This window comes from Mastigoproctus giganteus, chromosome 14, assembly GCF_048544385.1.
Source record: "Mastigoproctus giganteus isolate SK-2022 chromosome 14, ASM4854438v1, whole genome shotgun sequence".
NCBI classification, from domain to species: Eukaryota; Metazoa; Arthropoda; class Arachnida; order Uropygi; family Thelyphonidae; genus Mastigoproctus; species Mastigoproctus giganteus.
Window position 1 is genome coordinate 113,978,758 of NC_143588.1, and position 12,590 is coordinate 113,991,347.

The 12,590-nt window shown below is 35.6% G+C and overlaps 1 protein-coding gene across 1 annotated transcript in view; it reads left to right on the forward strand.

The window, feature by feature from the left end:
• The window catches only part of LOC150075581 (uncharacterized), a 33,660-nt gene extending 30,498 nt beyond the window's left edge, over positions 1 to 3,162 (forward strand). Inside the window, exon 2 of the mRNA XM_090388566.1 lies at positions 3,145 to 3,162. Within this exon, the coding sequence (XP_090244692.1) occupies positions 3,145 to 3,162 (18 nt within the window). The remainder of the gene's footprint in view (positions 1 to 3,144) is intronic.
• The last annotated feature ends 9,428 nt before the right edge of the window (positions 3,163 to 12,590 follow it).

The window sequence follows — 12,590 nt, forward strand, 5'->3', positions numbered from 1 at the left end:
TGACTTGGTTACAGACCAGTTTATATCTATCATAGGCTTCCATGTCACCCATTAATTTATATGTATTCCATGCATTTTTCTTCTCTGCCATATGTCTCATTAGTTCATCTGACATCCATTTAGGTCTAAACCTTGAACAATATTTCTTAGTTGGTATGTAAAGCCTAGTAGCTTCCAAGATAATTTCTCTGAATGCTTCCCATTTTGAATTTGCTGCTGGTAATATCATCAGTTGGTCCCACTGTATAGAATTTAAATACTGTCTCAGACCACCATAGTCGCCTTAACAAAAGCAAAAACCCTTCCCTTTACCCCTTTTGGTAGTTACCTCTTTGAGTAAATCCCATTTCAGCACACTGTGATCACTGCCACCTAGTGGTTCATTTACCTGCAGATTCTTAATGCATGAAGAATCACTACTGATAATCAGATTAAGAGTATTACTTCCTCTAATTGCCTCCCAAACATGCTGATGCAGAAAACAATCATCCACAAAAGCCTTGCTAGTGTGTGAGTGACCAATCCACAAATTCCAGTCAATATCTGGGAAATTAAAATCCCTCATTATAAGACTCTCTGATTTACTGGTCCACTCTATTTCCCTGTACAGTTTCTTATTATACTCATCAGAGTCATTAGGCCTATAGCACACTCCTACTCTCAATTTTGATCTCCCAATTCTTATGTCACACCAAACTGACATGACACTGCACTGTCCAGCGATGTCGACTGGCTTCACTTCTTTTTATTTTGTGTTTCTTAACTAATAGCATAACCCCTCCTCCCTTCCTATCCTGTCTATCCTTTCTGTAGACGTTGTACTCCCCAAATTCCAGTGCTGCATTCCTTATATCTGTGTGACACCACGTCTCTGATATCCCAACAATATCTGCCTTTGATGTTTTGAGCAATACCTCAAATTCATCAAATTTATTTACCACACTCCTAGCATTGGTGTACATGCAAGTATACATGCACCTGTTCCTATTCTTAGCTACCCTAAACACAACCCATGTGTTTACTTGTACTGCAGTGACTCCCAGCAGTCTCTGAAATACCCTGCATCTTGTTTTCCAGCTGCTGCTCATTCCAATAGAAGCAGTGCAAGAATCACTTTCACCTCTGCCAGTGGCTACTGTTAATCTGTTAGTCCTTGTATCCCTCCGCACTAGCAGTTTTCCAACCCAAGATCCAAGATATGTGCCCCCCACCCCTGGGATTTACTTTTGACCTCACAACCATATTAAAATTTAACAACTACAGGGCAATGTTGAAAAAAAGTTGCAAATTAGAATTGAATTTGAAAGTGTCTGCAATTCTGCCCTGACACAATAGGATTGAGTGTATGATAAGAGCCTTGTCAATAAATTCGTCCCTGGACAGATTGTGCAAGGCCCGTGGGGTAGAGTTTTTTTTTTCAGTGCTCAGTTTTGTTAACATTTAAATGCTGTTAACACACTTAAAAAAAAATGTGATTTGGATATTTAAGCTTTGTTTTCTCTGATCTCATCTGCATCATTTTCTTCTGTTATATCTGTTCACATAAGTAGTAGTGATGAATTCTGCTCTTATGAAGCAATTGGCGATTGCTATGGATAAACTTTTAACTAATATTTTCCTGAAATTTTTACTTGAATGTTACAGAGATTAATATTCCATAATTGAGTCAATAACTGAGTTGTATTGACAAAGCAAGAATGGATTTCCTGACAGAATTTGAAGTTATCCAAAATAACTTCTGACTATTCTAGTAGAATTCATTTTGTTAGTATTCTAATGTATTCCTTGAAATATGAAGGTAAATTTAAAAAAGGGAGGGCAATTTGCATTTAAAACTAACATCCGGTGTTACAGTACTCTCCCAAGGTCATCATACCAACTCTGTTAAACAAATCTGCACATGTGTCTGTACTTGTCTGCAGTGCAGACACATATGCTTGATATGCTGTTATCATATTTTTGTAGTTGATACTAATCAAACCCTCCCAGCTTCACAGAAGAATGTTAGCACCCCACATGCAGAGAGGTGTACTAATAAAAAAAGGTATACAAAGGCCTAGAAGTGGCAAAACAAGTGTGGTTGACAAAGGCTGCTCTTGCTGTTTGACATTTCAATGACATTAAAAGTGCTGATCAACCTACTGTTCTCATTCAATAAAACAGATTACTGCTTTGGTTATTGCCAGAAGGTTAAACATCAGCTACAGGTCTGCATATTTGATTGTACACAGGAAACTCACAAAGTTTGTGCAAGGTAGGTCTCCAAACAATTCCATTTGGAAATTGCATGCAGTTTTTGCAGTAGCACTGCAATGAAGGAGATCTTGCCTGCAATGAATTGGATGATATATGGGTGCATCCATATGAGCCGGAAGACAAGCAGCAAAGCGTGGTATAGAAAAATACACCATTCACAACAACCAAAAAAAATTCAAAAGTTTGCTTTCTGGCAAAGTCACCATGTTTAGAGATATGAACAGGCTTATTCTGGAACATTATCAAAAATATGAAGAAACTGTCAGTAGTGCAAGGTATTGCAAATTTTGGAAGAGAAACTTGTGCTTACTGTTCACAGTAAATGTAGATTTGCTGTCAAAAGGTGTTCAATTGTCATGCTGCAGCATGACAATGCTCAGCCTTATTCAACCACTGCAATTACTGAGATGACTCAGACTATTTTAATCTTTTCTCTCACCCACTGTATAGTCTCTATATTATCCCTTTGAAGTTGCCACCTTTTTGTTTCTGACAGAAGCTTTACGTGAACATTGATTTTTCAAGTGAGGTCAAAGAAGTGGTGCATAAGTGGTTTCACAAACAACTGAAAATGTTTTTCTGAGAAAGCATTAAGAAATTTTCTGAGAAAATTAAGAATTTTTCTGAGAAAGCATTAAGCTAGTGTGAGAAGGGTTCAGAGAAGCAAGGAAACTATGTGGAAATTTAATACTAAAATTTTTGAATATTTTCCTTTTCTTGATTTAATAAAAAATTAATTGCCTTAACTCTTTGGTTTATGCTCATATTATGTAGTAAAACTAATTTTGTTCAAACTTTTGCTGTTTATAAGATGAAATAGTATTTTCATAAGATATATACATTTGTATTTTTATTATTACTATTATTTTTTATTATTTTTTTTTTCAGATCCAAGATGGAAAATAGTTTGGAATTAACAATATAAGGGTACAGAAGAAAACTTACAGAACAAAGTAATAGAAAAATTACCTGTTTTATTAGTAACTGCATATTATAATAAATAATCTTTATTCACCATGAGTCAGCAGTTTAAAAATGTCTATTAAGCAGGATGTACAGTAAATTCACATTTACTGGTTCACGCTGTGAAGACACCCTTTTCTTGTGAAATGTCTAGCAGAACCCTTTCAAGATCAGGTGATCTCAAAAAGAATTTATTAATACATACTCAGGACAAAAAATTTACATGCAAAACATGTGGTAAGGCATTTTCTCATTCACGCAGTCTGAAAAGACATCTGTTGATTCATTCTCAGAAGAAGATATCATGTGAAATTTGTGGAAAGTCATTTTCAAGATTATATGATCTGAAAATACATTTATTGGTTCATGCTGAAGAGAATCCCTTCTCTTGTGAAATTTGTGGGAGGGCATTTACACGGGAAGGTCACCTGAAAGATCATGTATTAGTTCATACTAAGGAGAAACCCTTTAGTTGTCAGGTATGTGGCAAAACCTTTTCAAAAGTCGGTAATCGGAATTCACATATAGTGGTTCATACTCGGGAGAAACTCTTTTCTTGTGAAATATGTGGCAAAGCACTTTCAAGGTCAGGTGATCTCAAAAAGCATTTATTAATTCACACTCAAGATAAATCATTCATGTGTGAAATATGTGGTAAGGTATTTTCAAAGTTAAGTAATCTGAAAACACATTTCTTGGTTCATACACAAGAGAAGACCTTCTCCTGTGAAGTTTGTGGCAAGTCATTTTCAAGACTCTATGAACTGAAAACACATTTATTAGTTCATACTCGAGAAAAACCTTTCTCTTGTGAAATATGTGCAAAAGCATTTTCAAGAGCAGGTAATCTGAAGAAACATTTACTGGTTCACACTCAGGAGAAACCCTTTAGTTGTCATGTATGTGGCAAAACCTTTTCACAAGATGGTAACCGGAAATCACATTTACTGGTTCATACTCGTGTGAAACACTTCTCTTGTGAAACATGTGGCAAGGCATTTTCAAGATCAGGTGATCTAAAATCGCATTTATTAGTTCACACTCAGGAGAAAGCATTCACTTGTGAAATATGTGCTAAGGCATTTTCTCTGTTAAGTAGTCTGAAAAGGCATTTATCGGTTCATACTAAAGAGAAACCCTTGTGAGGTATGTGGGAAAAAATTTTCACAAACACATCATCTAAAAGAACATTTATTGGTTCACACTCACTAGGCATCATTCCACTTTGAAAGATGTAGCCATTGATTTTCCAATTCAAAGTACAGAAAAAACAATTTGTTCACATTTGTGTCATTGTGTTGGTTTGCAGTTTTAATCAAATTGCTTGTTAAAGATGTAATAAAGTACAAAACTAGTCGATAAAACAAAATTACTTAAAAAATTAAAATAACGTGAGCTAGATGATAATAAATTTTATTAGTGCTTTGCACAGTGTCCCTTGAGATCTTTATATATCCTTGGAATTTTAAAATTCTTTCAAAGAAACATCATCTGAAAAATACATACAAAAATTATTTCGAATGTACTTACAGTTGAATCTCTGTAAACTCTTTTGCTAAATATAAAACTATATGGGCGAAGGTAAAGAAAGCCAACATGAGAATGACGAGAAATGTCAGATAATGTACGCGGAAAATTAGTTTCCTGATATGGCACTCTAGTGCTGCTTGCTCAGTAAACAGACGGTAGGTGTTATCAGTCTGGAGCAAAGTTGAGAACGATATATCGATTGACAGGTAGGCATGGCAAACGATGTGCTGATTGGTGTGAAAACACAACACACAATAACATTGGATTAGTATCATTTTAGTAGCACTCAGAAGCACTAATGGTAACTTGCCCTAATGAACGCTTTCCATAATGGTGAAAAAAAAGTCAGGTTACCTCCACTTGAATCCCATGGGAGCTTGAACCCCTCCCGAAATGGAGGGGGTAAGCTAACCTTTTTTCTTTAGAATCATGTGGACTAGTGCATAAAGTGTTTATTAACAAAATATTATTTTTTTATTACTGTACTTTTATTTTTAAAGATACTCGTGCGGATACACACGTATCATAACGTCAATTAACACCTCAATAGCTATTCACTATATATATATATATATAAAAATCTTTCTTTCTTTTCCTATTATTGCCTAACCTAACATTTAAGGTTAGTTAACAAAAGAAAAGGAAACCTTTTCTATTATTTCCTAACTTACCATTTCAGGAAAGATTATGAAATATAATGAAAAATAAAGTAACCTTTTCCTTTTTCCTAACCAAATCTAAATCAACAATATAGTAAAAACACTCATGAACTCCAAAAATCTGCCAGAGGTGTATTCAACTCTGGCAGTAAGCTAGATAATCTTGTAATAACTAAGAGTAAAGTAGAGGAGAAATTGTTGAAGATAAACACAAGAAAGGCACCTGGGGTGGATGGGATCTATCCAGTTATATTAAAGGAGGCAGCAAAGGAAGTAAGCAAACCCTTAGCCATAATTATGAGAGCTTCCTTGGACTCAGGGGAGGTACCCATAGACTGGAAATGTGCAAATGTGACCCCAATTCACAAAGGAGTATCAAAGGCTGACACAAGTAATTATAGACCTGTGAGTTTAACTTCTGTTCCAGGAAAATTAATGGAGGCACTGGTTAAAGAAGCACTGCAGGATCATCTAGACAAGACTTCAGTTATAGCTCGGACACAGCATGGTTTTGTTAAAGGAAAGTCTTGCCTGACCAATTTTATTCGATACTATGATGTAGTCACAAAAGAACTGGATGCAGGGAAAAACTTTGATATTATATATTTGGATCTTAGAAAGGCTTTTGATACTGTTGCACATGGAAGACTGCTGCACAAATTGGAGCAGTGTGGCACTGGAGGCAAATTGCTGCTATGGATAAAGGGGTGGTTGAGGGAGAGAAGACAGAGAGTGGTAATCAATGGACACTGCTCATCGTGGACTAATGTTATTAGTGGAGTCCCTAAGGGTTCAGTGTTGGGTCCATTATGTTTTCTGTATTTATAAATGATATTGATGGTGGTATATCAAGCTTAATATCCAAGTTTGCAGATGATACAAAGGTTGGCAGGGTTCTTAAGGACACTACTGACAGTATGCTGCTGCAAGAGGATCTGGAAAGGTTGAGCAGATGGGCTGAGAGGTGGCAAATGAAGTTTAACATTGACAAATGTAAAGTACTACATATGGGAAACAGCAACCCCAGCGCAACGTATCAACTCTGTGGTACTACACTGACAGTGGTAGAGAATGAAAAGGACCTGGGGCCTTTTCATTCAGATATTTCATTGACAAGACACTCATGGTGTCTTGTCAATGATATACAGGAATTTTTCTAGCAGGGATAAGGAGGTGATTATTCCCTTGTATAAGGCAATGGTCAGGCCACACCTAGAGTACTGTATACAGGTCTGGAGGCCTCATTTCAAGAAGGATGTAGAGCTGCTGGAACGAGTACAGAGAATGGCAACAAGATTAGTGAATAGAACAAAGGATTGTTCTTACGAAGAAAGGCTTAAGTTTTGCAAATTACAATGTCCGGAGACTAGGCACCGGCGAGGTGATCTGATAGAGGTGTATAAATGGTAGAGGTGCCTTGAATGGTTTGAGCATGCTCAATGCCGATAGGATTTTTCCTCTTGCTCAGAATAATCACCTGACGGTATAAATTCAGATTGAGGAAAGACAGATGTAGGATAGATGTGTGGAAATTTGCCTTTAGCCGGCAGGTAGTTGGTTGGTGAAACAGACTTCTATCCCTTGTTGTGGAAGTTGATAGCCTAAATAAATTTAAGGCTCAGCTGGACAGGTATTTCGAAAGAACGGAGGGGTGAAGTGGAAGTGTTTATTTTTTTTTTGGCTGATGCTGCATAAACTTGCTTTCTTGCATCGTATGCAAGAAACTCTACTAATGCTAATTTAATTTTCAAAAAAAAATCAACCAATGTTTTATTTTCCTTACAAATTTCTTTCAAAGATTCATTTCTACTATTTACCGTTTACTGTTCATCAGAAAACTATTATGCACCATTCTTTACTCATAAATACACATTGTAATGCCAACCAATGAGTGCACAGTATTTTGTCATCTGTCGCGCCCACCACCAATCATTTCATCGTTTGCCATGCCTACCTGTCAATCAATATATCCTAATCGATTTTGGCTCCAGACCGATAACACCTACCGTCTGTTTACTGAGAGAGCAGCGCTAGAGTCCGGTGTCAGGAAACTAATTTTCCGCGTAAGTTATCCGACGTTTGTCATCGTTCTCATGTTGGCTTTCTTTACCTTAGCCACCATGTGTTTTCAAATATTAGATTTTCAACACCATTCAAACCAGCAGTTTTCAAATTAATAAAACTCTTGATGTGAATAGGTTTCTGTGGTCACTATAGACTGATTCTAACTTTAAACTTTTAAAAAAGCAACAGCAGTCTTAAAAGAAGCCTTCATCCCTTTTTTTTAAGAGAATAAAATGTAGTTTATTTCCTGTACTTTAGTTGCACTTAACTTTCAGTAGTTCACTTTGATAGCATTTAAACAACTTTATTCCAGTATTTTCTTTAATCTAGAGTCTGCTCCCAACTCTGACTGACTATAACATGAATAGACAAGAACGATTTCATTTTACTTAAATGCTCGCAAAATAATGAAAATGTCCTACTTTGAATTTCCTTCAGGCTTGTTACCAACATTTTTTTTTGTTTTTTTAATATATTTGAGACCAAAATTTTATTGGGTCCTTTAATGGGAAATAGCTTCATCTTCTTTTGTTTTATCCAATTCATTCAAATGTATTCCAATAATAGGCAAAATAAAAACATTGCATTCTACAAAATTTATCAGGAATTATTCTGCTGCAATGTCAATTCTATCAATTCTAGAAATCAAGAAGTTCAGCAGAACTAAGTTTCATTTCTCAAAAAAGCCTTATTCTTTTCAGTTTAAACAACAAAATGAACTAGACATATATATCAAAACAAGCTCCCCAGGATTATCCAAAAAAAGGTAGCTACTCATCCTTAAGTTGACACATACAGGAGTGAGAGAAAAGGTTTTTTTTTTTTTTTTTTTTTTTGATTCCATATATTCTTACTGAAAGCACTCAAACCACAAAGTGGCAGCTCCACAAAGCATTCTCTCACTCCTGCATGTATCAATTGCAATGTGACATAAAAAAATGTGACTAAACATTATAGTAATGGTATTGGCCATAGTCAGATGCTGATGCACCATAAAACTCATAAACAAACAAACAATTGGCCATATAGTGCAAGGAAGCCACAGGCTTTTGCTGCAAAAAAATAAATAAATAAAAAATAACCCAACCAAGTAGATAAGAAAACAAATTATATGCTTTCCTCATCATACAGGTAAGTATCCAGTTGAACTTTGAATTTATTCAAACTGTCAGCCTCAACTACCTGAGAAGGCAACTTGTTCCAGCTATCAATGACTTGCTAGCTAAAATAAAACTTCTGACAATCTAATCTAAACCACAAGCCCTGTAATTTGAATTTACGACCCCTAGTTTTGGAATTCTTTAGAACAATGAGAATTCCACCTTCATTCATTTTACTAATCTCTCTCAGAGCCTTATAAACGTCAATCAGATCACTTCTTAGGTGCCTGGTTGTAGCGCTCTCTAGCCCACATACTTTTGTCATACAGTTGTCTTTTTGCCGATCACATCATTTGACTTGCCCCTCTTTGAACCCTTTCAAAAAGAACCCTTTCACATAATATTCACTGATTGGAAGCAGTGAATAAATAGTTTGAAGTGAAAACAGTTGTAAATTAAAAACTCAATAAGTAAAATTGGATATTCACACTTAAATAAGTACTTTACCTTTAATTTAAGTAAGTGAAAGTGCACTAGTGTAAATATATTTATATATATATATAAGTTACAATATATATAAGTTAAGAGGATAAAAGTAGAAAAAGAGTTAAGAAACATGGATTGGAGCTTTGTCAGTGACGAGGACATTGAAATCTTGAGTTTTTTGGCAATTAGTACTTCTTTTTTATTTTCCTATATTTTTCTCTATTTTCTATAGTTCCACCCACATTTTGTAGCTCTTTTTCTATTTTCATCCTCTTAATTAACTTATATATCCATTATGGTAGTTAGGTTCCTTCTGCCAATAAATGCAGTGTCCCTAGTCCATAAACCATGTTACTTTATTTAAATATACCTCTACAGTTTCTTATAAATTCAATCTATATAAACAATATATATATATAAACATAATAAACAACAGTTCACAGATGGAAAAATACCTTTGTTCACACTTATTTCTTGCTGTTGTACAGTTCATTGAAAAATAAATCTTACTATTTTAAATTTGATTGTTGATTTACAGACTTAATGTTCATGCTCCAAGCATAATCATAAATGCACCGGAACTTATATTCATAGGATACTATAAAATTAAAACTTGAGAAAGTTATGGCAGTGTAACCAACTACTGTACTGAAAAAAATTTATGTGGAGCTAATCTTTCAAGATAAGGCTTTGTTTACAGTGATTGTTGTATGGAGGGGTAGGGTCAAAAAACTCCATGGAAAATTGAAACATTACAGTCCTGATAGATGATATTTATTTTTTAATGACCTTAAGGAAATGGTTTATCAAAGAAAATGTCATATTTAAAAGGTCACTATGCAAGAAATTATGAACACTTGTGATTAAATTTTATTTTCCAATAGTAATTTTATTTGGCCAATAATGGTATCTAGTCATGTACGTACTCATATTGGCACAGAGGGGTCACATAATATCAGAAAAAGTGCTATCCTGTTTATCGGCATTGTAAAGAAAAGAATGGATAAGTCTGCTGCTTTATTTTGAGAGGTTTCTGACATCTTGTATGATTTGCAAGATTGCATAAAACTCAATGAAGATTGCATTACAACACACACACTCACAGGATATTCATTTTAAAACATAACTAACAATTGTCAGTTTCCGTACTGTGAGATTTTATTGATAGTAGGTAGAGGGAATTGATTGAGTAAATGAGCTGTTAGGAATGTAGAAAATTGATGGTGTTGGTGTATTGTGCCAGAGAAAAACATGGATTTTTAATCAAGAATGATGTTTCTGAATTATTGAACTAAGAATTTTGGTAGTGAAGCATTCTTTTGGTAAGAAATCATGTGTTCTGCCAAGAAGTTTTCCAACAAGTGTTCCCAGAAGTGTGGTGTCAAACAAAACAACAATTTACCTCTGTTAGAAAGTTTGAAAAGACAGAGTCTGTGTGTGTTGCTTGAAAGCATAATTGCAGGCACACGATCCTAAACAACAACATGCTAGAACATGTAAGACTCAGTTTGTTTCAGTTCCCCTCTAAATCATTACAAAAACTGTCCCAACAGAAGAACTTGCCTTTAGTGTTGTGCCCATAAAGCTATACATTTTCTTCATTTGAAAGCATATTGCATCCATGAATTGTAGCCTACCCATTGTGCTGCTAGGTTCCATTACCATAATTGGTTTAGGGCCTTTGTTCCTAACATTCAAGTGTTAGACAAAGTTTTTTCCCTCAGTGGAATGCATTTTCATCTGAGTGTCTGTGTTAAGTCAGAATGATCAGTTATGGAATTCAGACAATCCCCTTGCATACCATGAAAGTCCATTGCATTCAATTAAAATTGGCATTTGGTGTGTGCTCTCATGATGCAGAATTATTGGTCCAGTATTCTTTGAAGACACTGGCATCAAAACATTTTAATGCGGTTTATCGCTTTGCTTGAGGTTTGACGAGAGGTATTCCTGGTTTCAGCAAGACAGAGCCACTTGATATACTGTACAGATGACTATGGAATTATTGCAAGAAATTTTTGGAGAACAGTTGATTTCAGAGGCATATGGCCCCCTAGGTCTTCCAGCCTATCTCCACCATATTTTTTCTATGGGCTCATCTCAAAGGATTTGTCATAGAGGAACTGAAAAGAACATCTCAGAGGCTGTTGTGAGAATAAATCAAAAACTCTTCATTGAGTTAACATGAACTAAGGTTCCCATGCCATGCTTTCAACATTTTGTTGAGTCCATGCCATGATAAATCCAGGCTGTTCTGAGGACTAGAGGGGAACATACATACATGCTGTTAAATAGGCATTCCTAATAAATTGGACATGGGTTAGTATTAGCCCATTGAACTATTCTTACATGTCCATAAGCCACTAATCACCGTGACTAATGTCAGAAGTCAACTAACTTGGTGTGAGGCCCATGTTCTTGGACCATAGACCAATGGAAGGCCGTGCTTTGAAGTGACAAGTCACAGTACATGGTCTCCCAGTTTGACAGCTGTGCCTGGGTATGGTGGATGCATGAAGGAAGCTATGTGCTGAACTCTTATCATCTCAACAGTGAAGCTTGGTGGAGTCAGTATGATGGTCTATGGCTATTTTTCACAGTTTAGTCTGCAACCATTGGTTGCAGACCAAAATCATGAATGAAGAGGTCTGTCTAGATGCCTTGAACAGTAATGTATTAGGTACGTTGTGGCAGCATTTGAGGAAGGCCCGAACTGCATTAGCAAGACAGGCTCCATGTTGTACTGCTTACATTGTGATGGACTCATTTGAGGACACAAGTGTCAAAAAGTTGGACTGGCCAGCTCAGAATCCTGGCCCCAATCCTATAGAGAGCCCCTGGGATGAATTGGATCATTAAGCACGTGTGAAGAGAGACTGCCCAAAAAATAGCTGAACTGGTCACTGCTTTGAAAGCTGAAATGCAGAAGATATTTACAAAAAAATTGGTAGGGAGTGTTCCATAGAGACTAGGTGCTGTCTTAAAGGCTGGTTTCAGCACACATTATTAGTTTTCCTGTAAATAAAGGTTATTTGTAGATATACAGGTGTCCAGATATTGATGATAGAACAGTGTATGATGCATGTGGCCTTCCAATAACTCAACTACATTCCGTATATAGTGGTTTTCAAACGTTTTTGTTCTGGGTATCTGTTCATACTTCATCTGAAAACCACTGACCCATTTTTCACCTGATATCAAAGATGTCATTTACCCTTTAGCGAGTATGTATGTGTGATCTGTGTAGGGTGTGTACATATATACACTCTCTCACCTAAAAGTTTGGAATCAAGTTTCATTTTTCTTAATTTTCAAAGTTTTTATTTAAATAGGATCAACTTGTTTATCAGTTTTTATTAAAATATTTTCTATTATGTATACAAATTAAAAAAAAAATTAAAAAATTCCGAAAAAATTTTCAAGAATATTCCAGAAAGGTATAGAAAACTCCAGAATGTGGTAAACTGTAGAAGATTCCTGAATGAGGCAGAATGTTGTAGACGATTCTCGAATATTCTAGTAAGTGGTAATA